The following is a 24,907-nucleotide window of genomic DNA, read 5'->3' as shown; positions in this document are numbered from 1 at the left end:
TGGGGGTGGGTTTTTGTTTGTTTTTTGAGATGGATTCTCTGTCGCCCAGGCTGGAGTGCAGTGGCACCATCTCGGCTCATTGCAACCTCTGTCTCCCAAGTTCAAGCAATTCTCCTGTCTCAGCCTCCCAAGCATCTGGGATTACAGGTGTGCGCCACCACGCACAGCTAATTTTTCATATTTTAATAGAGGTTTCACCATGTTGCTCAGGCTGGTCTCAAACTCCTGAGCTCAGGCAATCCACCTGCCTCAGCCAAGTCCATTGTTTTGAGCAAGATGCTTAACATGGGCAACAATGTTCTGATGTCCTAGATAGAGTCTCTGGCTAAATTTCTGTGTCTTCTCCAAACCCAGTGCATGAAGCTCATCTGTAACCCCCAGGGCAGAGGCTGTGTGTGCCCCCATTAGCACTGCAACTCCTTAAGGGAAGGTATACTGAGTCTCCACTGGAAGTGGAGATCTGAGACTTAATCAGGTGATGTGATGCCTGAAATTTGGAGTTAGAAGAGGGAGGTGACCACAGTTCCATAATGCTCCACCATTAGCAAACAGGTGGACAGCTGATACTGGTGCCCTCTCCTCTGTCCCATTCCAGGGGGCAAATGATGGGAAGTGTGGAACATGAAGTTCTGGAGCCAGCTGCACAGTTCTGAATCCCGCCCTCCCAGATCCAACAAAACAGTTAATCCCCTGGAAACCAAATTTTTGTTCAGCTAAGGGAAGCTCCTTAAATGCAAACAGGAGCTGGGCATGGTGGCTCACATCTGTAATCCCAGCACTTTGGGAGGCTGGGGCAGGAGGATCACTTGAGCCTAAAAGTTCAAGACTAGACAGGGCAACATAGGGAGACTCTATCGCTACAAAAAATTTAAAAATTAGCCAGGCATGGTGGCATGCACCCGTGGTCCCAGATACTCTGGAGGCTGAGGTAAGAGGATCGCTTGGTTGAGGATCACAGTAGGTTGAGGCTGAAGTGACCTGTGATAGTGCCACTGGACTCCAGCTTAGGTGACAGAGTAAGACTCTGTCTCAAAAAAAAAAAAAAAACCCAAAAGGGTGCCCAGTCTCACCTCCCTTACCCTAGGGACAAAGGACACCCCTCTCTGGACATGGCCATTAGGGACTCTGCTGAACTGCCCCTACTGCCACTTTCCCCCATCTTCCTGCGTGTAATTGTAGAGAACAGTGGATGCCCTGAGGGGCCCTTAGATATCGGAAATTGGGTAGGGAAAGGGAGGCTCAACATGTGAATTCTGAACCCCCCACCCAGGGGCCTCAGCCTACTTCAGATTACTCGTTACGCAGTAAGGTTCAGAGCAGCTGTGTTTGTTTTCAGAACCAATCCCCACCCAGAGGTGGGACCAGGCCCCTGTCCGCTCCTCACCCTATACAGCAAAGTTCCAGCAGTTCCAGGGGATGATCAGCAGAGATGCAGACGCCCACAGTTGCTGGGGCGCTGGACCCTTCTATACTGGACACAGGGTGAGGCCTGAAAGTCCAGGCACCCTGAGGAGCTGGGCAAACTAGGAGAGAAAATGGCGCTGGGAGAAAGGAAAGTTACACCCTGGACAGGCAACCTGTGAAGAAGTGGCTCCCGGGTGGGCCAAAAAGCCTCATCCTACGCGGTCTCATTGACCTAAGCTCCACCCTGAATGCCTCCAGTGTGAGGTGCTGGACTGGCTCTGGGCTGCCTGCTTGGGTTGAGGGTTTGCTCTGAGGAGAGGCATGTGTTTCTCGCACGACTGTCACAAGTGAGTGAGGGCTCCGGAGGTGGAGGGCCCGAGAGGGTGGGGAGCTCAGGCGTCAGCGATAGCCAGATTTCCGTCCACCCATCCGTCCGTCCGTCCATCCATCCATCCATCCATCCAATCAAGCCATACCGGATTCTTCAGGAATCCAGTCATTCATTTATATTTAGGTTAAAGACCCTCTCTCTGGTTCCTCTCTAGAACGCAGTCTCGAGCCGCTCCCGGAGCGGACCAAGGCCCTCTCCCGGCCGGGTCATCTACAGCCCCGCCCCTCATTTGCCTCGCTCCATTCCCCTAACCTTGGCGTTCTGTCGTCAGGCCCCGCCTTCTTTGTTTCGTCACTCGGTCGCTTACCTTAACTCTAGGTAGGAGCACTCAGCAAGGATACTGTCCTCTGCTGCTGTTGCCATGGCGACTATTTCAACGCCCTGCCTCTTCACCCCAGGAAAACCTTAGCGGAACCTGTCACCATGGAAACGAACTCTCCGTACTCCTAGCACGCATTGGGCTGGCCCTGCCGCGTCGACAGGGGAGGAGCAAAACGCAACAAAAACGGGATTAATTCCTCAGAGGCCGCGCCCCCTCCGAAGAAGGCCCCACCCTGTCCCGGTCTCACCCCTCCTCGAAATACTAATTCAAGGAAATACTCCGCGAATACTGGGGATGTGTCTTGCCCCCCGGTTCCCTCAAGGCCCACGGTCGCTTGAATTCCACAGGAAGTCCTCCCGGACCTCTCAGGGTGATCCCCTCCGGAAGCCCAGCCTCAGCCTCGCAAAGCCTCTAGTCGTTGACCTTTTCGTTGCGATTATATTCGAGAGGGAGCTTCAGAAGGCGCCAAGAGGTTCCCCTGTGCTTCCCCTTTGCCCTTTGCCCTTTGCCCTTTGCCCTTTGCCCTCTTCGCTTCAAGAGGAGCCTTGGCTCTCTGATTCTTTTTATTATTTATTTTGTTTTGTTTTGTTTTGTTTTTTTTGAGGCGGAGTCTTGCTCCGTCTTTATATTTAGGTTAAAGACCCTCTCTCTGGTTCCTCTCTAGAACGCAGTCTCGATCCGCTCCCGGAACAGACCAAGGCCCTCTCCCGGCCGGGTCATCTGCAGCGCCCCCCCTCATTTGCCTCGCTCCATTCCCCTAACCAGGCTGGAGTGCAATGGCGCTATCTCGGCTCACCGCAACCTCCTCCTCCCGGGTTCAAGCGGTTCTCCTGCCTCAGCCTCCTGAGTAGCTGGGACTACAGGCGCGCGCCACCACTCCCGGCTAATTTTTATATGTTTAGTAGAGACGGGGTTTCACCATATTTTCTAGGATGGTCTCGATCTCTCTCTCTCTCTTTTTTTTTTTTTTTTTTTTGAGATGGAGTTTCTCTCTTGTTGCCCAGGTTGGAGTGCAATGGTACAATCTCGGCTCACTGCAACCTCCATCTCCCGGGTTCAAGCATTTCTCCTGCCTCAGCCTCCTGAGTAGCTGGGATTACAGACGCATGCCACCATGCCCGGCTAATTTTTTGTGTTTCTAGTGGAGACGGGGTTTCACCATGTTGGGCCAGGCTGGTCTTGAACTCCTGACCTCAGGCGATCCACCCGCCCCAGCCTCCCAAAGTGCTGGGGTTACAGGCGTCAGCCACTGCGCCCGGCAGGATCTCTTGACCTTGTGATCCGCCCGCCTTGGCCTCCCAAAGTGCTAGGATTGCAGGCGTGAGCCACCGCGCCCGGGCCTCTGATTCTTTTTGTCTATCACTCTGTGCACTCATTCATTCAAGACATTTATGTAGGTGCCCGGCGTTCCTCCCCGGTTCTCCACTACTCTGGCTTTTCTCCAATACAATTTATTTTATTTTATTTTATGTTTTATTTTATTTTATTTTATTTATTTTATTTTGGACGGAGTCTCACTCTGTCGCCCAGGCTAGAGTGCAGTGATGTGATCTCGGCTCACTGCAACCTCCGCCTCCCAGGTTCAAGCGATTCTCCTGCCTCAGCCTCCTGAGTAGCTGGGATTACAGGAGGGTGCCACCACACCTGGCTAATGTTTTTGTATTTTTGGTAGAGACGGGGTTTCACCATGTTGCTCAGGCTGGTTGCAAACTCCTGACCTCGAATGATCCCCCCACCTCGGCCTCCCAAAGTGCTGGGATTACAGGCATGAGCCACCGGGCCAGGCCAATTTATTTTATTTTTAAAGTATTATTGTTGTTATTTGAGACAGCAGTGGCGCGATCACTGCAGCCTCGACCTCCTGGGTTCAAGCGATCCTCCCACCTCAGCCTCCCGAGTAGCTGGGACTAAAGGCATACGCCGCCACGCCCCGCTAATTGTTTTCTACTTTTTCTTGTAGGGATGGGTTCTCGCTATGTTGCCCAGACTGGTCTCCAACTCTTGGGCTCAAGAGATCCTCCCTCCTTGGCCTCCCAAGGTAATGGGGTTACAGTTGTGAGCCACTGGGCCCAGTGTGAGCCACTGCGCCCAGCCTAATACAGTTTGTTGTTGTTGTTATTTTTGTTTTTTTGAGACGGAGTTTCATTCTTGTTGCCCAAGCTGGAGTGCAATGACGCGATCTCGGCTCACTGCAACCTCCGCCTCCCGTGTTCAAGCGATTCTCCTGCCGGTGCGCGCCACCACGCCCGGCTAATTTTTTGTATTTGTAGTAGAAACGGGGTTTCACCATGTTAGCCAGGCTGGTCGCGAAATCCTGACCTCAGGTGATCCACTCACCTCGGCCTCCTAAAGTGCTGGGATTATAGGCGTGAGCCACCGCAGTCCGGCTGTAATATAGTTTTTAAATGTATTCATTCCAAGGCTCTTGGGGAGTGCTCAGTGGCGTGCCTGTTGCCTCTCATATTTCTTTCTTCCCTCAGTCTTTTTGGGAGGGCCTCTCCCGTCTGTTTCTTCCCGTCTTCCCTGTTATCATCCTGAGACTGGATAGTTCTTGGATAGTCTGGGAGGTAGCAGGGAACCCAAGTTCGGAGCCTCGACCGACCAGAACCTCCAGACGGGAAATTGGAGCAGGTGGTGTCGTTCCCGGACGCTGAGGACGCTCTCCGCCCCTAACCCACAGCCAAACGATCCTAAAAGTAAAAACACGGAGTTTCTGAGTCAAGACTGAGCTGGCAGGGTGGGGACCGAATAGGCGAGGTTGGGAAGCCCAGCGGGTCCCCAGCGGAGAAAATGGGTGAGACGCCTCGGGCCGCGGTCTCCAGAATTCGCCTGGGAGGTGGGGTGGCGCTACGGCGCCGCCTTTCTGGAGAGCCGCCTCAGGCTCTGGATGTCCGCTGGGGCCAGACGTTTGGGTCCCGACCTGCGGTTCGCACTTCCCAGGTTTCTTCCCCAGGGAACAGAGCTTGAGCAGGGGGCCACCCCCGCGTCCTACCGGAGCTCTGAGGTGCGGTGAGGCGCGGAGAGCGAACGCGCAGCGCCAGATTCTGTGGGCGCCGGAGATCAGGCCCACTGAGCCGCAGCTGAACTTAGGCGGGGCAGGAAAAAGGATGAGGTGGGGGAAGGCGCTGGGTTCCCGGAACCCCAAGGGGACACTGAGCTGAGTACGTATCGCTTGGGATCCAGGTGTCCTCGTTTTGGGATGTCTGACAGGTGTCCCCAGGGTATGAGAAGTGGGACTGGGCACCCCCTATTTTCTGGTGTGTTTTTTTGTTTGCTTTTTTTCTTTTTTTTTTTTTTTTGAGACGCACCACGTTTCCTATCTTGGAAAATGGTACCACTTCTTTGTGCAAGCCTACCCCAGTTCCCTCATCCCTCGTTGAGTCCAACAGCAAATCTGTCCAGTCTTCTAAATGTATCTCAGGTTCAGTAGCCCCACCTCCTCGTTCCTGCCCATCTTCTGCTGGACCAGTCCGCCATCTTGTGACCGGACTTGGGAATAGCGTGCTGCTTCCCGGCGGCCTCCACTCTTGACCCAAATGCAATGTGCAGCCATGGCAATCTTTTACAAACAGAAATCGGATCAGGTTACTCCTCTGCCGAAATCCCTCAGGTCAGTGGTTTAACTGTCGAAGTGCTCCTGGCAGCACTCCGCCCTCCCCACATCATTGACGATTGACTTGTCTCCCCTACTAGACTGTGCCCTGTGAGGGTGGAGACTTTGTGCACGGTTGTATCCCCAAGACCTGATGCAGTGATTCAGTAAACATCTGTCCAATTGGCCGGGCGCGGTGGCTCAAGCCTGTAATCCCAGCACTTTGGGAGGCCGAGACGGGCGGATCACGAGGTCAGGAGATCGAGACCATCCTGGCTAACACGGTGAAACCCCGTCTCTACTAAAAAATACAAAAAAAACTAGCCGGGTGAGATGGCGGGCGCCTGTAGTCCCAGCTACTCGGGAGGCTGAGGCAGGAGAATGGCATAAACCCGGGAGGCGGAGCTTGCAGTGAGCTGAGATCCGGCCACTGCACTCCAGCCTGGGCGACAGAGCAAGACTCCGTCTCAAAAAAAAAAAAAAAAAAAAAAAAAATCTGTCCAATTAATAGGAAATAAAGTTCCCTTTCTCATTCCCCTATTGCTGGACCCCTGCCCTCAAGCAGGATGTTATGCCCCAGAGTGGCTGTGGGTGAGAACATTCTGCCCCTCTGGCTGGTCTGGCACTGATTTCCACCCTGAGTTGGTGTTGCCTCTCTCCTTCCTCTTGGCCAACCTCTCTTCCACCAATATAAGCCCAAACTGGAGGCCAGCAAGCAGTCATGCGTTTTATGGCAGGCCCTGCAGGGAGCCAGAATTCGGGTCCCATGTGCTTCCACAGCAGCCTCCAAGCCCTGTACACCGTCCTCTTAATAGTGCTGGTCATGATGAGCTTGGTGTTTGGTAAGTGGTTCCAAGGGTTCAGAAGGGTCTCCTGGCCTGCTGGATGGAGAAACCCACAGACACCAAGCGTCTGGGTACATTTGTCCAGGATGCTCAGGTAAACCCACGCAGGAGGAGAGATGGAATGGATGGGTTTGGTGGGGAATGCCTGCTCATGGACTGATACGCAATCTGAAGATTTATTTATTTATTGAGATGGAGTCTTGCTCTGTCTCCCAGGCTGGAGTACAGTGGTGAGATCTCGGCTCACTGCAACCTCCACCTCCCGGGTTCAAGCGATTCTCATGCCTCAGCCTCCTGAGTAACTGAGATTACAGGCACGAGCCACCATGCCCAGCTAATTTTTGTATTTTTAGTAGAGACAGGGTTTCGCCATGTTGGCCAGGCTGGTCTTGAACTCCTGACCTCAGGTATCTGCCCACCTCAGCCTCCCAAAGTGCTGGGGTTACAGGCATGAGCCACCACACCCGGCCTCTGAAGATTTCTAGTGACCACCCCAGGGCTGTCTCACTTCACAGCAGTGACCTGAATAGAGATACTGAAGGAATCTTCTCCAGATCTGAGGGCAACATGGAATAGGGAGGTTTAGGGAGTGTGCTGGATGACAGAACTAGAATCCACAGGATAGAACAAGACTGAGTGGCCGGGCGCGGTGGCTCAAGCCTGTAATCCCAGCACTTTGGGAGGCCGAGACGGGCGGATCACGAGGTCAGGAGATCGAGACCATCCTGGCTAACACGGTGAAACCCCGTCTCTACTAAAAATACAAAAAACTAGCCGGGCGAGGTGGCAGGCGCCTGTAGTCCCAGCTACTCCGGAGGCTGAGGCAGGAGAATGGTGTAAACCCGGGAGGCGGAGCTTGCAGTGAGCTGAGATCCGGCCACTGCAGTCCAGCCCGGGCTACAGAGCAAGACTCCGTCTCAAAAAAAAAAAAAAAAAAAAAAAAAAAGAACAACACTGAGTCCAGCCTGCTGGGCTCCCCACTTGGCTGCAAAGCACCAGCCACAGAGACACAGGATTCAAAGTGTTCATTGAGCACTTTCCTCTGCCTCACACCAAATGCTCTGCTGGGTCTGGGGACTTGTTAACGTGTGGCCTGGCCTTAGGACCAGAGGAAAAGGGGGATGTATGTGTATGCAGTTGGGGAAGGAAGCAGAGAATTGGGGCTTTGATGGTTTTCTGAGATAGGAAGGGAGGGAGCAGTGGGGTTGAGTGGCCTGCAATCAGACAGTGGTGGGGTGTGAGGGAGAATGGGGTGTGAGTGGGGTCAGCACTTCTCTGTGTTCTAGGTAAGTTTGTTCCTGTCAATTGGGAACACCCTCAACCACTTCCAGTCCCCAAATACCTGCGCTGCTACCGATGCCTCTTGGAGACCAAGGAGTTAGGGTGCCTTCTGGGATCTGACATCTGCCTCACCCCAGCTGGCAGCAGCTGCATCACTCTCCACATAAAGAACGGTAAGTGACCTTCTCCTGTCGTGGGCCCAGCACTCTCCCAGACTGAAACTCTCTCAGCCTCCTAAGCTGCACCCCAAATCTTCTTCTCATAATCCCATAAGACACTGCTCTAATCCTGTCTTTTTTAAATTATTATTATTATTATTATTATTATTTTTGCTGCTCTGTCACCCAGGCTGGAGTGCAGTGTCGCAATCTTGGCTCACTACAATGTCCACCTCCCCAGTTCAAGCAATTCTTGTGCCTCAGTCTCCCAAGCAGCTGGGATTAAAGGTGCACGCCACCACGCCCAGCTAATTTTTTGTATTTTTAGTAGAGATAGGGATTCACCATATTGGCCAGGCTGGTCTCGAACTCCTGACCTCAGGTGATCCACTGACCTCGGCTTCCCAAAGTGCTGGAATTACAGGCATGAGCCACCGCGCCCAGCCTCTCTTTCCTTTTCTTCAGAGCCACACTCTGTCTCCACTTCCACTACCTTCTCTCCTCAATCTGTAGCTGAATAGCTTCCACCCTTTCAAGGTGTGCAGCTTTGATGGGGACCCTCCAGAACTCCACGTGCCCTTGCCTGTCCTCAAGCTGCCTGCTTCCCCATCTGTGTGCAGTTACTGCTGGTGTTGCTCTTCTCCTGCATCCTCCACTGCTTCTTCAGTCTCCTTCATGGAGTGTTTTCTCTCTGACCCTTAGTGGTTCATGTTCACCAAGGTTTGATCCTTAGCTGTGTTCCCACTTCATATACTCAGAGGATTTTATCTGCTTTGCTGGCTTCAACCAGCAGCCACATACCACTTCCTTCTGAATCTGAATATTATGTCAAACTACTCTTCTCATATCCCGTTGGCCATTGGACATCTCCCTCGCTGAAAATTGACTCCTTCCTGATGCCTGCTCTTCCACCGACCCCCCCACCTTCCTTAAGTTAGCAAAAATGTAACCATAATATGTGCTAGGCACTATTCTAAACACTTGCAATCCGCTGAGGCAGGTATTACTACTATCCGCATTTTACAGATGAGGAAACTGAGGTGCAGAAAGGTCATAACCTTGCCTGAGTCTCACAGATGCTGAGCCAGAATTTGTGATGGCTCCAGAGATGGTGCTCTCAACAACCACTGCATGCAGCAGCCTGTATTCAAATCCTCTTATTACCCTTTTAACATAGCTGATGCACAGACATGCGTCAGATATCAGAGTATAAAGTACTGTCAAACCAAAGTCTCCCGCTACTACCCTAACCCACCTGGCTCCCCTGTACACGTAACCACTTTTTTTTACTTTGTGGATGATCCCTCCTGCAATCTTTTATGCACATTCCACCCTGCACAAGTATGCTGTTTACTATTTTTTCACCTCTTTTTCTCCCCCCCAACAAGATAGTAGCATCCCACTGTAAACATTATTCTGCACTTAACAGTTAGGGGAATTGAATATTCCAATATCAGTTTGTGAACAGCTTTTTTGTTTTATTGACCTGCGGTGTACTACTCCATAGCATGGGCATATCACAGCTGATTTCCCCATCCCACTATTAATGGGCATTTCAGTCATTTCTCTCAAGCAGGGCAGCAGCAAACATCCCTGTACATGACGTCTTGGGATGCAGGCACAAAGATTTTTCCCTGTTACATATAACAGCAGCAGACATCATCTTATTCTCTTACTTTTGATCTGAAAAATAAATGACGGAACACCTCCTTCCTGCCGCCCAATCTCCAAAACATTTCCCAGCTTTTTCTCACACGGTCCTATGGTGCTAGTTCTCCCCACTTGGCTCAGGAACTCCCAACTCCCCCTCCAACCAATACATTTCAAATGGCTCTTTTCCTCCAGCCTTGCATGGGAACTTCAGTGGAGTTCCATGGCTGGTGAACACTGGGCATGTCCACCCATGCCTAACCACAGGAATCTTTTCTTTTTCTTTTTCTTTTTTTGACTTATGAGTGAGGGGATGAGAGGATTTGGGGCTCTTCCTGGGGACTTCCATATCACTGGTGCCTGTGGTTCCTCCCTAGGCAGCAATTCTGACATCATGGTGAGTGACTGCCGAAGTAAGGAGCAGATGAGTGATTGTTCAAATACCCAAACTTCTCCGGTGTCTGGCTTCTGGATGTTCTCTCAATGCTGCTTCCTGGATTTCTGCAATGACCCTCAAAACAGAGGGCACTATATTTCTTAGTGTGACTGCAACAACCTTTGGTGTAAAATTCTACCAGTTTCCAGCCACCTTCATGACTTCTTTCTGGGCTTGGCCAGGACTTCTAGTCCCTCATACCAGCCCTCCTTGGCTCCCTCCAGTCAGTGGACCCCAGCCTTGGCTCTTCCTCTTGGTTGGCACCCTTCAGCACCCTTACTCCCACTCTGCACCCCCAGCCCCACTGCCCACCAGGTTTCCTCTCTTGTCCTTAGTCCCTGGATGTTTCTCCCAAATAAATTTGTGTGCAAACTGTTTAGTATGTCTCTTTCTTCTGGTGGAGGTGAAGGCTGAGGGAGGTGCACCTGCCTGACTGCCCTACCATGGGGCAGGTAAGGGGCCCCCAGCTCTGCTGAGGTCTGCTCCTGTCCTGCCTTGGTATGTGATTTGTTCTAGACACAAAAAGGGGAGAAGGAAATGAAAGCCCTCCTATGGTGAACGCCAGAAAGTTAGTGGGCATCCTGGGCAGTGCCGTCAGACCGGAGCTGTGTGGGGGCTGGAGGGGTTTAGAGGGCTATGTTGGTGGGAGGGGGGCTGCAAAAGGACCAGGCTAAGGTAGGAGGAGGTGGGCGAGAAGGCCACTCTTTTTTTTGAGACGGAGTCTCACTGTTGCCCAGGCTGGAGTGCAGTGGTGTGATCTTGGCTCATTGCAACCTCTGCCTCCCAGGTTCAAGCGATTCTTCTGCCTCAGCTTCCCGAGTAGCTGGGATTACAAGCACATGCCACCACGTCCAGCTAATTTTTGTATTTTATTAGTAGAGACGGGGTTTCACCATGTTGGCAAGGCTGGTCTCCAACTCCTGACTTCAAGTGATCTGCCTGCCTTGGCCTCCCAAAGGGCTGGGATTACAGGTGTGTCACCCCCTTGAGCCAAGAAGGCCACTCTCAGAGACGTTAGACCTATTGGAGTCTTGGTCTCTTCAATTCTGGGCCAAGTTCTTCAGCCTCTGAGGGTGTCTTCCAAGTTGACCTGCTATAAACCTGGGCCTTTCTCTGTCTTATACTGACGTCAGAGGTCACGGAGAAGGGTGGACCTAGCAAGGTGGGGGTTGGGGGGCACGTTAAGGGTTTGTACCTCTCTTTGTACTCCAACTGCTTCATGACCTAATTATCATTGGTGTCTTCCGTCAGAGTACAGGCCACAGAGATTTGTAAACACGTGTGCAAAACACTGTAGGTAAAAGTAGATGCTTTATGATGCCATGTCCATCAAGCACAGACAGAACTCATCTAAACTACTACCAGTCAGGACAGCGGCTACCCCAGAGAGCTGGGAAGAGCTCCTGGGAGGGGAACAGAGGCAGGCTTGGCTGCAGGTAAATGTCTTCACGCTGATTTTGTGGCTGGTTACACAGATGTGTAGTTTACAAAAATCCATCTTGTGATATGTTTAAGCTTCTGAATGTTTTAACAAAAAGGTTTGAAAATAAGTAAATCAGCCAGGTGAGCACGGTGGTGTGCATCTGTAGTCCCAGCTACCTGGAGGCTGAGGCAGAAGAATCTCTGGAGCCCAGGAGTTCAAGGCCAGCTTGGGCAACATAGCAAGAACCTTAGAAAAAAAAGCCGAACATTGTGTATGCATTTGACTCTAGGGCAAATATATTTTTTTTTGAGGGGGAAAAGGCCCTAACTTCCACTTATGTATGCACATTTACATGCGCCTTCTCAATCATCTGAGGCACTATCCCTACCTGACAAGTGACCAAGGTGAGGCTGAAGAGACTGACGTACCCAAGTGGTAGAGGAGCTGGGACTGGGCCTCCCAGCCACAAAGCTGCAGTGCTTTTCAGAAAAAGGTTTCATAACCCAAGCACTGGGCTGCAAGACTTGGGAAGGCAGACACCTGGCTGTACTCATCTGGGAGTCCTGCTGCTCAATACTGAGCCTGACTCAGAGCTGCGTTATGTCCAGCATGTTTATCCAGTGTATGGAAAAAGCTGAGTTGTATCCATCATTGCTTTCTATACGTTTGCACTATTCCAAAATTAAAATATTAACATGAAGATCCAACCACTGCAGCCCAACATCTCACACTTTGCCCCTCAACTTGGGCCCCCGAGAGGGCATCATGGATGCCAGAATCCTTGAAAAGAACTAAGGAATGGCAAGAGTCCAGGGCCCCAGCAGCAGGTGACTCTGGGATGTGGCTCTAAGTTCCTGAGTCTTTCTGGTTTAAAGAGAAAGTTTCTTTTTTTTTTTTTTTGAGACAGTCTTGGTCTGTCGCCCAGGCTGGAGTACAGTGGCATGATCTCAGCTCACTGCAGCCTCTGCTTCCTGGGTTCAAGCGATTCTCCTGCCTCAGCCTCCTGAGTAGCTGGAATTAGACACCCACCACTATGCCCAGCTAATATTTTTTTGTTGTTGTTTTTAGTAGAGACGGGCTTTCACCACGTTGGTCAGGCTGGTGTCGACCTCCTGACCTCATGATCCATCTGCGTCGGCCTCCCTAAGTGCTGGAATTACAGGCAAGCCACCGCGCCGGGCCTTTTTTTTAAGACAAGAGTTTCACTCTTGTTGCCCAGTCTGGAGTGCAATGGTGCGATTTCAGCTCACCGCAACCTCCACCTCCCAGGTTCCAGCAATTCTCCTGCCTCAGCCTCCCACGTAGCTAGGATTACAGGCATGCGCCATCACACCCTAATTTTGTATTATTAGTAGCAATGGGGTTTCTCCATGCTGGTCAGGCTGGTCTCAAAACTCCCAACCTCAGGTGATCCGCCTGCCTCAGCCTCCCGAAGTGCTGGCATTGTAGGCATGAGCCACTGCGCCCTCTTTAATCTGTGTTGACCTGCCCACACCTTAGCCTGACCCCACGAACAATGCGACACCGTCTTAGCCCGGTCCCAGTTTATTGTGGAGGGAAACAGCGGACATGGAGCTGAGCAGAACAAACCCTTCCCTCTCCTCCCACAGGCCCCTAGGGAGGTGGGTGTCAGGACTCAGTGAGCTGAAATGGGGCTGAGGAGGCCAGAGACTGACGAGAGAGGACAGAAGGCAGAACAAGACCAGGACAGGCGGGGTTGGTGGAGACAGTGAGGCAGGGACACAAGACTGCCAAGTCAGGGCGTCTGCACAGAATTCTATTCCTCATCCTTTTTTTTTGGAGACAGTCTTGCTGTGTCACCCAGGCTGGAGTGCAGTGGTGCAATCTTGGCTCACTGCAACCTCTGCCTAGCGGGTTCAAGTGATTCTCCTGCCTCAGCCTCCTGAGTAGCTGGGATTACAGGCGTGTGCCACCACACCTGGCTAATTTTTGTATTTTTAACAGACAGCAGGTTTTACCATGTTGGCCAGGCTGGTCTCAAAATCCTGACCTCAAGTGATCCGCCCACCTCAGCCTCCCAAAGTGCTGGGATTACAGGCGTTAGCCACCGTGCCCAGCCTCCTCATCTTTCTTGCTGCTAGTTCAGTCTTAGAGATGAGAAACAGAGCTGGATCTAAATAGGCAGGTGACTAGATTGAGGGGAATGGGGGATACTGGAACACTCAGACAGGGAAGGAATGGAGGAACCACTGTGCCTTTCCCAGGTCAGTCTGTCTGGGCAGAATCCACACTAGAGATTCTTTTCTGGGGGGAAGAACAGCACCAGAGCTTGGCCAGGCACGGTGGCTCACACCTGTAATCCCAGCACTTTGGGAGGCCAAGGTGGACAGATTACGAGGTCAGAAGTTTGAGACCAGCCTGACCAACATGGTCAAACCCTGTCTTCACTAAAAATACATAAAATTAGCTGGGCGTGGTGGTGCACACCTGTAGTCCCAGCTACTCAGGAGGTTGAGGCAGGAGAATCGCTGGAACCCAGGAGGTGGAGGTTGCAGTGAGCAGAGATCATGCCACTGCACTCCAGCCTGGGTGACAGAGCGAGACCCCGTCTCAAACAAACAAAAAACGGCACCAAAGTTCGAGAGAGAAAATTACACCAAAGTCATATAGATGCTAGTGGTACAACAGAGGGAGGCCTAAGAAATCACAGTGACCAAAGAATATGGGTGTTTTCAGAGAGGGCAGTGCAGGATGCTGAGGGTGTTACAGAAAGATACTTGCACAGAGTGGAATTCAGGAAGGGTGAGGTGTCAGAGTACAGGCTGGGGAAGAAGCAAAAGTCCTGAACTATTGAGGAACAAGTACATGCGGCGCAGCTCAGCAAAAGACAAGCCCAGGTTCAGGGGCAGTGTGACCACAGGGTCCAGGCCATCAGGCTCCTTCCCAGCATGGAAACTGGGGACGGGTAGTGAGAGGTTCAGGGCCTGGTAGAACCATTGAATCTGGGAGTCAGACAGAGGCAGGGCCAGGGGCCTGTCATGGGGCTCCGGCAGGAAGCTCTGGAGTTGGGGGCTTGACCAGGAGTTGCAATAATCGTACTGGCAGCACTGGGCCTGATACCAGTACTCTACGAAGTAGGTGTTGCGTTTTTCTTGGCAGCGGTAGGAATAGTATTGTCCACAGCCTCGAATGACGAAGCGAACCTTGGCATCTGAGGGAGAGGGGAAAGCTGATAACCCCTTCCAATAGCTTCCCATAGTCCATGAACCCCTGCTACGGACTTTTCCCATCCCTCACCCAGACCTGACTGACTTCTAACCCAGACTCCTTCAAGAGGCTAGAAAAGTGAGCTCTGCTGGCCCCCTAGAACCTTAAACCCCTCCTTCCAAGACTTTTTTTTTTTGAGACAGGGTCTGGCTCTGTCACTCAGGCTGGAGTGTGGTGGCGCAATCTTGGCTCACTGCAACCTCCGCCTCCTGAGTTCAAGAGATCTCCCACCTCAGCCTCCCGAGTAGCTGGCACTATAGGTGCACACCACCATGCCTGGTTATTTTTTTGTAGAGACAGGGTCTCACTATGTTGCCTAGACTGGTCTTGAACTCTAGAGCTTAAGTGATCCACCTGCCTCAGCCTCCCGAAGTGCTAGGGTTACAGGCGTGAGCCATTGCACTCAGCCCCTCCTTTCTTGTACCCCATGCCCGGAGCAGCCCTGATCTGTGAGAGGAAAGAAGATCAAGCCATTGGCTGCCCCACCAGCAGCCCCTTCCTGGGACCTTATTTACCATAATAGATGGTGATCACCATGCATGGGGATGAGCTGCTGATGGTACACTTCTCTGAGCCTGAAATGCATCCTACAGAAGGGTCTTCTAAGAGGCAGAAGTGGCAGGTCCGGATGTCGGGAACAGGAACTGGGAAGGCAGAAGGAGGGATGGGGCACTGGGTCACTCTCAAATACCCCGGGCCAGTAGGAAGCCCGAGTATCCAAGGCCACGTTCCACCCCCTTCCTGAACTCAATTACCCCTTCCTCCCTCCCTGCCCCTGGGCCCCACTTACCCTTTCCCACTGTGAAGCCCACCATGACCAGCACACCTACAAGTATATGGGCCTTCACTGTGGAATTCTGGGGAGACGGGCAGTTCCTGAGGGATGCCCTGAAACCCCACCTTCCTGTGGCCACGCTCCTTAATCCTGAGCTGCAGGGTGGTGTGGACAAGGTCTGAGGAGCTGCTGTAAATGCAGAGCTATATTCCTGCTTGGGGAAGGATCCGGTTGGGAAGGAAGTTATTAACTTGGCAGGAGGGACAGCATGTCCTCACCCACAACGTCTGGTTCTGAGTGTGGGAGCAATGGCCCAGACGGGGTACTATCTGGTTCTTTATCCAGTGTCTACCTTTGTCCTGCATACCCTCCAAAGACCTCCTCCCTCCCTTGGAAAGTCCATGGCTTAGTGTCTATCTCTGCCGCCATGTGCTGTCTTCCTCATGTAACAGGGCCAGTCCCCACTGTGCTGGGACAACCTGGCCTGGAAATCAAGCATCCCCATCCTTCTGAGATGGGCAGTCCCAGCTCCACCAGCAGGCAGCACACACACACATCACTGAGCAGTAATTCTGGACCTTGTCCCACCTCATTCCACCCTTAGTTATACTGACTTTAGGGCTACTTTTCCTTTAAAACTAAAAGATGGAGTTGCTGATTAAGCACCTTACAGTATAGACAGACAGTCATAGGTATCTAAATACTTCTCATCTTTAAAACATGCTTTTTCTGTCTTTTCCTTTTGATCTTGCACTTCATCACACACAGTCCTAGGAATTCTGTTCTGCTCTATACTAAAAACATCACCCAATTCACTGAGCACAAATCTGTCCTGGTTTTCAATCTGGGGAGGGTGGGCTGGGCCATGAGGGCCCCTGGAGTCCAACACACCATCACCTTCCCTTCCCCAACCGCAAGCACCAGCAGACTAGCTCATGGCCTTTTCTTCCACTTTATTTCATATTCCCACCACAATAATGACTCCTTTAATTTAAACTAAAAACCATACAGGGTTCCTGAAAGGGTGGCAAAAAGGAAAGGAAGTGCAGGACAGGTGGGGTAGGGAATCAGCGAATCGTCTTGACTGGGCTCTTGAAGTTGCTGGCGGCTTGGAGCTGCAGCTGGTAGGCCATTGGATGAATCTTGAAACCGTAGAGCCTGGACCAGGGCAGAGGTCAGAGAGGCAGTAGCATGAGCCCCATCCAGACCCTGCCAGTCACCTGCATTCCCACCTCCCCACCTGAACTCCTCCATGGACCTGCTCAGAGCTTAAGCCTAGTGGTTCCCAACTTCTCAGCTCAAGAACATTCAATGATAAGGTAACTGAAGCACAGACAATCAAATAGCTTTCCCACAGTCACTCCGCAGGGAGATGCCCTGATTCTGGGAGAAGCAAGCCTCAAGAAAGGGCCATGCCCCATCCTCCCCTCTCTCTGGGGGATCTTAGGCCTTTCCTTTGACCCTTAATGACTCTCCCTGCTCCCTACCTGGGCACAAACTGGTTGGCGGGTCTCTTGGGCCGGTACTCGGGATGCACCATGAAGAGCATGTGAGGGAAACCAGTGCCAAAGTAGGCGCCATCCGTGTGATGGTGTCTCGATGACTTGGGTGTGTACACATCCATGCACTTGGGGCAGTAGAGCTTCACCATGGCTTCACCTGGGATGTCTGAAAGGCCTGGGAGACAGCCAGACTCAGCAGGCCAGGTATCTCCCTGTGCCTACTTAACCTCCCCTCAGGACTCAGGCCCCAACATGCTGAGCCCTAACTCCTTCCCATAAGACTGCCACAAGGTGCCTTCCTTTCCCTTCTTCAACACTCACCGATGGGAAGCATTGGCTGGTTCTCACAGTACACACGAGGACAGTAACCAAAGTCTCCCTGCTGGTACTTTTCCAACTGAGGTGAATAAAATGGAAGGGGTTGGCAGGTAGGTGTGAAGAGAAGAGGCAACTCCCTTCTCAGCTCAACCCATATCACTCTGTCCCCCACTCCTCCCACCTCTGTCCAGAGGCCCCTTCTCTGGCCCAGATGGGCTCTCAAACTCCTATGTTGCCTTTCTTCCAGTTAGGCAGGCTACAAACCATCAGAGCCATTCGTTGTTTGTTCCCTGAGGAAGAGGCAGTCTATCACAACTCTCTGTTCAAGGACTGTCTCCCTCCCTGAAAATGATCCCTTCAGGATGACCCCCAATCAGAATTCAATTCCCAGGCCCAAGCCTGGGGTTCTTCTCCTCTTCTCAGCCAGTTTCCTTAAACAGGGCTTAAACATGACTTCTTGCTGCAGGAACCTGTGTCCCTTACTGCTCAGAAGGAGGCAAGTAGGAGCAGAGAGGCCTCACCATCTGGGCGATGCCACGGTTGGTAAGGATGTAGCGGGCGTGGATCAATCCATAAAGCATCTCGGCAGCCTGCTCAATCAGGTCACTCTGGTTGGGGTTGTCTTCCAGTTCTTCATCTGAAACACAGCCCGGCCAAATGCAACCACTTGTTTTTCAGCTTTCCTAGGTGCCCTGCCCATATCCAGGGGCTGCGGGCTATTCAGTTCGCCTGGCAACTTTTGGGCCCTACCCCATCCAACATCTGGGCATGTGACCCAGAAACCTGGGCTTCTGACCCTTGTGCCAACCCAAGACAGCTCTGTCTTCTCTTCACACCTCTTTAGCCTCTGCTCCCCACTCTCCCTCCCAGCTCCCTCCTCAATACATAACTGCAACAATGTCAATGCAAAAGATGAAACTCTAGACTGGAAGGTGCAAAGCAGGAGAAATAGCAAACCAGACCCATGAGGAAACATATTTTGGAAAACATCTGAATTGTGGATTTAGAAAGCATGGGAACAAGTGATATACGTCACAAAACTAGACACAGTCAGGTGGAGGATCAAAATAAAGCATGAATTTGGGGTTAAAGAAATCAGAGAACCAAAGGAAATTTCAAAATTCAAGTGAATATAGATTTGAAGAGAAAAAAAGTGCATGCACACACACAAAACAACCCTGAGGGTGCCTCACCAGGCTCCAGGTCCAAGATCATGTCTAGAGCTTGTCGATAGTGAGGCACCTGCTCATTGAGTCCAGTAAGATTAAATTTGTCCTGGATGTAGTCTTCATCCACCTGTCAGGACATGGAAGCCAAGAGGGAACCCATATCAAAATCCCCATCTTTGACCTGGGCAAAATGCTCTAACTGATGCCTTATCATCAACACAACTGCATCTGTTCTGCTTGTTTCTCACTCCCATCTCAGAAGTACTTGCATCTCTCCCTAGTTCACCTATACTCCCTCCCATAAAACTTTGACTTTTCTTTTCTAGGGATAAGCAGGTACAGCAATCTTTTTCTTAGACATTCTTTTCAAGATTTCTGTCCCTACTCCTGAACCCCATCTCTAGGAACCAGTTTTGTCCTCTCAGCTGGCTGAGGAGGATGGAAGCTGAACGGCATGGTTTCTGAACAAAACATTTCAATACGTAGCATTTCAATTTTCCTAACAGCCAGCTGAGACAGGTACTAGCAGTGCCACTTCAGTAATAAAAGATACAGGCTGGGCACAATGGCTTATGCCTGTAATCCTCGCACTTTGGGAGGCTGAGGCGGGCAGATCACCTGAGGTCTGGACTTTGAGACCAGCCTGGACAACATGGTGAAACCCTATCTCTACTAAAAATCCAAAAATTAGCCAGGCGTGGTGGCGGGTACTTGTAATCCCAGCTACTTGGGAGGCTGGAGCAGGAGAATCGCTTGAACCTGGGAGGCAGAGGTCGCAGTAAGCCGAGATTGCACCACTACACTCCAGCCTGGGCGACACAGTGAGACCCAGTCTCAAAAAAAAGATAAAGAAAAAGACACAAATTGCCTGCTGGAGGGTGGCAGAGTCAGAACTTGGGCCCCAGTTTTGCCACTTTAGCACAGGTTCGTCGGGGGTTATTGAGGGGACTCTTCGTTGATGGGAAGTTTTCAAGTAGTATGTAAGAGAATAGTGTAGAAGTGGAATACGTGAAGGAACATCTGGTGGGAAGATATGTGAAGCCAGCAAGTAGGGAGATCGAAGAGAACTCACTTCACAGAAGAATTCATTGCCACGGAGCCCACAGAACCAGGAAATCCAGGACACCTCCTCTGAGCTGCTCATCTTCACGTCAGCTGGAAAAAAGAGTGTCAGTAAAGCTCAAGTTCTCCTTCCCTGCCTCGGGTATCCTCCCTCCTTCCACATTAGAACCACCCTTTCTTAAAGGATCCCAAACTCTGAAGCACTCCTCTCCAACTCCTCCAATTTACATCTCAGTCCCTTTTCTTTGAAGTTAAACATTCTTTGGGATCCCACCACTTGAAAGAAGCCAACAGATACTTTGACCCACCAGCCCGACCCACGTCCCTGGAGCTCCCGAAAGCCAGGGCCCTCTCTTCTCTGTGTCAACTCCGGCAGGGACCTCGACTCAGGCTCCCTACCAATGCAAGTCTTTGCACGACCCCGGCGCCTTTCCCAAGGGTTTCCAAGTTTATCGCTCTCAAGCAAGAATCGGGCCCCTCCTTTTCTCAAGGGTTGGGGGCGACTGTCAGGTCCCTTTCACCGGATTCCACACATCCACCCTCCGCTCCTCAAGCCACCTCTCCCTCCTTGCCGGACCTGGTAGCTTCCTCCCCCGCCCCCATATCAAAGTGCAGAGACCCCATGTGCGGCTCCCAGCGACAAGGGACTAGGAGCAGCGAAGACCTCAGACTCACCAGCTGGACGGGGACCAGGACTGGGGTGGGGTAGGGAAGTTGCTACTTCGAAGGAACGGCGGCGACCGCTACAGCGCAGGCCGCGGACCCGACCGCGGCAGGCGAAGTGGGGTGGGGGGAGTGGAAATTGGGGAGGGTGGGGAAGAGGGCAACACGCAAGCGCCAAGGGTCAGGTGCCGCGGTGGATGCCGGGACGCGGAGTCCCCGGTAAAGAGAGAAACCGGCTAAGTGAGGGAAAGCGAACTACCAATCCCAGGATGACCCGCGCATGACCTGGCTGTCACGAAGCCCCGGAGGAGGACGCTTGCGGGCGGGGCGCAACGAGAAGCCACCGGAAGCGGAAACCAGGTATGGCGTTCGGAGCCTGGGAGCCTGGGCAATACAGTTGTGTGCTCACTGGGCGAAGAGGCTGACTTAGGGCGGGGAAAGGAGGGAGCCAGGCTGGACCCCTCCCCGCAGCTCGCCTCACAGTTGCCCTCTAGTCCCGGCGCGGTGCTGCTTCCCTGGGGACTGGCCTATCCTTGGCCAATGCGCTGGGTCCTTATTGCCTGTTGGGCCCCTAGTGCGAGTCAGTCCCGCCAGAGACCCTTGACGGGCCTTCTGTTTTACTCCGGGCTCCGGCCTCATGAGGCGAGAGGTGCGGCTTGGCTCCGTGCGTAGGGACTTGGGTTGGGTGGGGTGGGCTGGGCTGGGCTGGGCTGAGCGGTGTGAGAACCAGAACGGCCCAGTGCGCTAACCTGAGGTGGTGCCAGCCATTCTGCTCGTGCCCTTGCACTTCTCCATTTCCCCTTAGTCTCTAAGTGTGACCTTCGAACCCTGGTCAGAGTAATGGTGAGGGGCAGGCGTGACGTTATTTCATTACACGGCTTCTCGGCATTCCACAGGTTTCCCTCCGCCTCCTGAGGGCCTTTCCTAACCCAGAGAGTGGATTCCTAGCTCCAGAAAATGGGCTTGGAGCGGGGGCCACGTAGAGGAAGGCGAAGGGCATTGTGGGGGCGTTGTGTAAAAGTAGGACCCCAACCGACAGATCCTAGCGCTCGCGCCACCTGGGCGCGCGGAGCTTTGCTCGTTTACTATTGGAAAAGTTCCAGCGCGGGAAACTGAACCGGGAGCTTTGCGCACGCCTGAGCCATCAAGTAATGTGGGTGGTGGTTTTTGTTGTCGCCACGCATGCGTCTCCGTGCCGTGTGGCTATTTGATTGTGTCAACTCTGCTGATCAGAATAGCGCCATTTTGCGGTACGGAAGCTACACAGCAATACGTATAGGAGCCTCTCCCCGAGATCTTTTAGGGAGTGACCCGTCTATTTTTGTTTGGGAAGAGGAAACTCCGAAATGGGATCACGGAAGACTTAAAGGGCCAGGTTTGATTTTTTTTTTCCCTACTGGTGTGTCTGTTTTACGGGGTGAGAAAGTGATTTCAGAAAGAGGCTGGTATTTATTGTTGGTAAGGATGGGGGTGGGGGCCGGACGCAGGACCTCTGGACGACTGTCTCATGGCGTTTGATTAATCTTTACTAAGGAGCAAAGTCGGTATTGTAGGGTTCCGTGTTTTTACGCATATACTCTCTCCCTTAGACCCTGCAGAGTCTTAAGTTGTGGGGTCACTTTAGCGGCAGGAAAGTGTTTTTGACTACTTTTTCTCATCCCAGCAGGTCCCTGAGGCTCTGGTTGCTACAGAGTCACCAGGAGCTTGGCTTGCTTGTCTCATCCTTCCCTTGCCTGGTATCATTTTCTCAGTTCTCCCAAAAGCCATGTCGCGGCCCTTCCTCATCACCTTCACCCCAGCCACTGACCCCAGCGACCTCTGGAAGGATGGGCAGCAGCAGCCACAGCCCGAGGAGCCAGAGTCCACCCTGGATGGAGCTGCAGCCCGAGCTTTCTATGAGGCCCTCATTGGGAATGAGAGCTGCGTTCCTGACTCCCAGAGATCTCAGACTGAACCTGTCAGAGAAAGAAAGAGAAAGAAAAGAAGAATAATGGGGGCAGCTGCAGCAGAAGCAGTGGCAGAAGGAGTATCAGGAAGATATGGACAAGGGAGATCCCTTGAGGCTGAGGATAAGATGACTCACCGGATACTGAGGGCAGCCCAGGAGGGGGACCTGGCAGAACTTAGGAGACTGCTGGAGCCCCATGAGGCAGGAGGAGCTGGGGGGAATATCAATGCTCGGGATGCCTTCTGGTGGACCCCACTGATGTGCGCTGCTCGAGCGGGCCAGGGGGCAGCTGTGAGCTATCTCCTGGGCCGTGGGGCTGCCTGGGTGGGGGTCTGTGAGCTGGGTGGCAGGGATGCGGCTCAGCTCGCTGAAGAAGCTGGCTTTCCTGAGGTGGCCCGCATGGTCAGGGAGAGCCATGGAGAGACAAGGAGCCCAGAGAACCGGTGAGGGGAAACTTTAGCTCAGACCCCTGTCTCATTGTGTTCTGCCTCTCCCAGCCACTCCACACCAGAGGCCCCAGCACAGTGCTGAGGAGTTCTTTCCTTATCCTTATGTGTAGGTTGACAATGTAGTATAGTCAAGTGGTTATGAATATGAGCTCCCTGGATTTAAAGCCTGATTTCACTTACTTGGGCAAACAACCTAATGTCTACATGTTCCAGTTTTCTCATCTTAGAAATGGGGTAGTAAGGATTGTTGTTAGGATTCAATGGGTTAATATATGTAAAATGCTAGAATAGTGCATGCTGCATAGTATGCAATATATGAATGTTAGCTGTAGTCATTATCACTAGTATCCCTCCCCTTGCCCAAGAGTTTGCTAGGCCTGGTTACAATTTTTTCTTTTCAACTCTTCTGCTCTGGGTCCCACAATGGTTTAAAGAAATTTGTTTTTAAGACCAGTAGTGAGAAGGAGAGGAAAAGTAGAGTAAGGAGTTTGATCTGTAACTGAGTGAACAGTCATTTCAGATAACACCACCACCTTTGGACCAGCCTGGATCCCTCATTATTAAGTAGGAAGGAAGTCAATTTGTCCCTTTTTTTTTTTTCCCCAGACAAGGTTTTACTCTGTCACCAGGTTGGTGCGCAGTGGCGTGATTTCAGTTCACTGCAACTTCCACTTCCCGGGCTCAAGCATATTTTTTGTAGAAAGCAGGTTTTGCTGGGACATGGTGGCATGTGCCTGTAATCCCGGCTACTTGGGAGGCTGAGGCACGATAATTGCTAAGGTGGAGGTTGGAGTGAGCCAAGATCATGTCACTGCACTCCAGCCTGGGCAGCAGATTCAAGACTCCATCTCAAAAAAAAAAAAAAGTAGGCCGGGCGCGGTGGCTCAAGCCTGTAATCCCAGCACTTTGGGAGGCCGAGACGGGCGGATCACGAGGTCAGGAGATCGAGACCATCCTGGCTAACACAGTGAAACCCCGTCTTTCCTAAAAAAATACAAAAAACTAGCCAGGCGAGGTGGCAGGCGCCTGTAGTCCCAGCTACTCAGGAGGCTGAGGCAGGAGAATGGCGTGAACCCGGGAGGCGGAGCTTGCAGTGAGCTGAGATCTGGCCATGGCACTCCAGCCTGGGCGACAGAGCGAGACTCCATCTCAAAAAAAAAAAAAAAAAAGTAGGCTTTGCCATTTTGCTCAGGCTGGTCTCAAACTCTTGAGCTCAAAGCGATCTGCCCACCTCTGCCTCCCAAAGTGTTGGGATTACAGGTGTGAGCCACTATGCCTAGCCGGCAATTTGTTCCTTAGCAGAAAAGCTGAAAGGATCCTCTCCTACCCTGCCAGCCCTCTCTCAGGCCTCAACTCTTCCCCTTTTCCTTCCCCTGCCGTTAATGCTTTTTCTTCTTTTTCTGCAGGTCTCCCACTCCCTCCCTCCAGTACTGCGAGACCTGTGACACCCACTTCCAAGATTCCAACCACCGCACATCCACTGCTCACCTGCTCTCACTGTCCCAGGGTCCTCAGCCTTCCAACCTTCCACTTGGGGTGCCCATCTCCAGCCCGGGCTTCAAACTCCTACTGAGGGGGGGCTGGGAGCCAGGAATGGGACTGGGACCCCGGGGTGAGGGCCGTGCCAACCCCATCCCCACTGTCCTCAAGAGGGACCAGGAGGGACTAGGCTACAGATCAGCACCCCAGCCCCGAGTAACACATTTCCCAGCTTGGGATACCCGAGCTGTGGCTGGGAGGGAGAGAGCCCCTCGGGTGGCCACGCTGAGCCGGAAGGAGGAGAGAAGGAGGGAGGAGAAAGACAGGGCTTGGGAGCGGGATCTAAGGACTTACATGAACCTTGAGTTCTGACTTTGGTAAAGTCTGACCCCGGTCTGCTGCTGAAGTCTGAACTTGGGCCTCTGACCTGGGCCCTTTGACTTCCCCTTCTTGGGATCTGCCCAGGTGCAGATCCTCAGTTTTTGGTCAGTGGACTCTGTCTTTGTAAGAGATGGGCTGAGAGTGATAAATAAATCAACCTTTTGTGGTTTATTCACTTTTCTGGAAGCTATTTTGAGGAAGCCAAACAATCCTGGGAGCCACATGCAAGTCCCTCCTGAGCCAGAAGGGGCAGCCTCTCCAGGTGGCAATGATAAGGTCACCTCCCTGCCAATCTGGGTTCACTTTCAGGTCCCAGCCCCTCCTGGGAGTGCCCCACCTATTCTTTCAACCCTCCTGGACCACGAATTGCCCAGCTCCATGCAAGTCTCACTTCCCCCAAGAGGAGTTCCCTGACTACAGCCAATTCACTG

At 52.3% G+C, this 24,907-nt stretch overlaps 4 protein-coding genes across 8 annotated transcripts; 2 read left to right on the top strand and 2 right to left on the bottom strand.

Moving 5' to 3' along the window:
* Window positions 1-5,740: 5,740 nt before the first annotated feature.
* On the top strand, window positions 5,741-10,456 carry LY6G5C (lymphocyte antigen 6 family member G5C). Its single transcript, XM_007973115.3, has 3 exons — window positions 5,741-6,551; window positions 7,841-8,008; window positions 10,021-10,456. Exons 1-3 carry the CDS (start codon window positions 6,431-6,433, stop codon window positions 10,182-10,184), a joined length of 453 nt encoding a protein of 150 aa, XP_007971306.1. The 5' UTR covers window positions 5,741-6,430; the 3' UTR covers window positions 10,185-10,456.
* Window positions 10,457-13,029: 2,573 nt separating this feature from the next.
* On the bottom strand, window positions 13,030-16,322 carry LY6G5B (lymphocyte antigen 6 family member G5B). The gene is made up of 3 exons (XM_007973129.3): window positions 15,521-16,322; window positions 15,246-15,374; window positions 13,030-14,674 (listed from the first exon to the last, which is right to left on the bottom strand). The coding sequence occupies exons 1-3, from the start codon at window positions 15,543-15,545 to the stop codon at window positions 14,274-14,276; spliced, it is 555 nt and encodes a 184-aa protein (XP_007971320.2). The 5' UTR covers window positions 15,546-16,322; the 3' UTR covers window positions 13,030-14,273.
* Window positions 16,323-16,438: 116 nt separating this feature from the next.
* Window positions 16,439-20,413, bottom strand: CSNK2B (casein kinase 2 beta). The gene is made up of 7 exons (XM_007973128.3): window positions 20,232-20,413; window positions 19,567-19,649; window positions 18,519-18,621; window positions 17,847-17,962; window positions 17,329-17,404; window positions 16,993-17,182; window positions 16,439-16,663 (listed from the first exon to the last, which is right to left on the bottom strand). The coding sequence occupies exons 2-7, from the start codon at window positions 19,636-19,638 to the stop codon at window positions 16,573-16,575; spliced, it is 648 nt and encodes a 215-aa protein (XP_007971319.1). The 5' UTR covers window positions 19,639-19,649; window positions 20,232-20,413; the 3' UTR covers window positions 16,439-16,572.
* A 146-nt stretch (window positions 20,414-20,559) lies between these two features.
* On the top strand, window positions 20,560-24,647 carry GPANK1 (G-patch domain and ankyrin repeats 1). Of its 5 annotated transcripts, none has more exons than XM_073005881.1 (3): window positions 20,560-20,579; window positions 21,886-22,610; window positions 24,023-24,647. In XM_073005881.1, the coding sequence occupies exons 2-3, from the start codon at window positions 21,985-21,987 to the stop codon at window positions 24,465-24,467; spliced, it is 1,071 nt and encodes a 356-aa protein (XP_072861982.1). In that variant the 5' UTR covers window positions 20,560-20,579; window positions 21,886-21,984; the 3' UTR covers window positions 24,468-24,647. The 5 variants fall into 5 exon arrangements, with proteins under 5 accessions (XP_072861982.1, XP_007971316.2, XP_037861836.1 ...); XM_007973125.3 differs by lacking the exon at window positions 20,560-20,579 and adding an exon at window positions 20,586-20,868; XM_038005908.2 differs by lacking the exon at window positions 20,560-20,579 and adding an exon at window positions 20,586-20,868 and having other exon boundaries at window positions 21,453-22,610.
* Window positions 24,648-24,907: the final 260 nt, after the last annotated feature.

The sequence above is a fragment of the Chlorocebus sabaeus genome, chromosome 17, assembly GCF_047675955.1.
Source record: "Chlorocebus sabaeus isolate Y175 chromosome 17, mChlSab1.0.hap1, whole genome shotgun sequence".
Lineage (NCBI taxonomy): Eukaryota > Metazoa > Chordata > Mammalia > Primates > Cercopithecidae > Chlorocebus > Chlorocebus sabaeus.
Note: the sequence above shows the minus strand (reverse complement) of the source record. Positions and strands in the feature narration are given on the sequence as shown.

Bases quoted from the DNA above. Each gene is read 5' to 3' on its own strand.
- LY6G5C (XM_007973115.3), top strand. From the start codon at position 6,431: ATGCGTTTTATGGCAGGCCCTGCAGGGAGCCAGAATTCGGGTCCCATG. The intron at 6,552-7,840 runs GTAAGTGGTTCC...TCTGTGTTCTAG, and splicing joins CATGATGAGCTTGGTGTTTG to GTAAGTTTGTTCCTGTCAAT. The intron at 8,009-10,020 runs GTAAGTGACCTT...GTTCCTCCCTAG, and splicing joins CACTCTCCACATAAAGAACG to GCAGCAATTCTGACATCATG.
- LY6G5B (XM_007973129.3), bottom strand. From the start codon at position 15,545: ATGGTGGGCTTCACAGTGGGAAAGG. The intron at 15,375-15,520 runs GTAAGTGGGGCC...CTGCCTTCCCAG, and splicing joins GGGCTTCACAGTGGGAAAGG to TTCCTGTTCCCGACATCCGG. The intron at 14,675-15,245 runs GTAAATAAGGTC...CCTCTCCCTCAG, and splicing joins GGTGATCACCATCTATTATG to ATGCCAAGGTTCGCTTCGTC.
- CSNK2B (XM_007973128.3), bottom strand. From the start codon at position 19,638: ATGAGCAGCTCAGAGGAGGTGTCCTGGATTTCCTGGTTCTGTGGGCTC. The intron at 17,183-17,328 runs GTGAGTGTTGAA...GCTGTCTCCCAG, and splicing joins CCAGCCAATGCTTCCCATCG to GCCTTTCAGACATCCCAGGT. The intron at 16,664-16,992 runs GTAGGGAGCAGG...GCCCTGGTCCAG, and splicing joins GCCAACCAGTTTGTGCCCAG to GCTCTACGGTTTCAAGATTC.
- GPANK1 (XM_007973125.3), top strand. The intron at 22,611-24,022 runs GTGAGGGGAAAC...CTTTTTCTGCAG, and splicing joins ACAAGGAGCCCAGAGAACCG to GTCTCCCACTCCCTCCCTCC.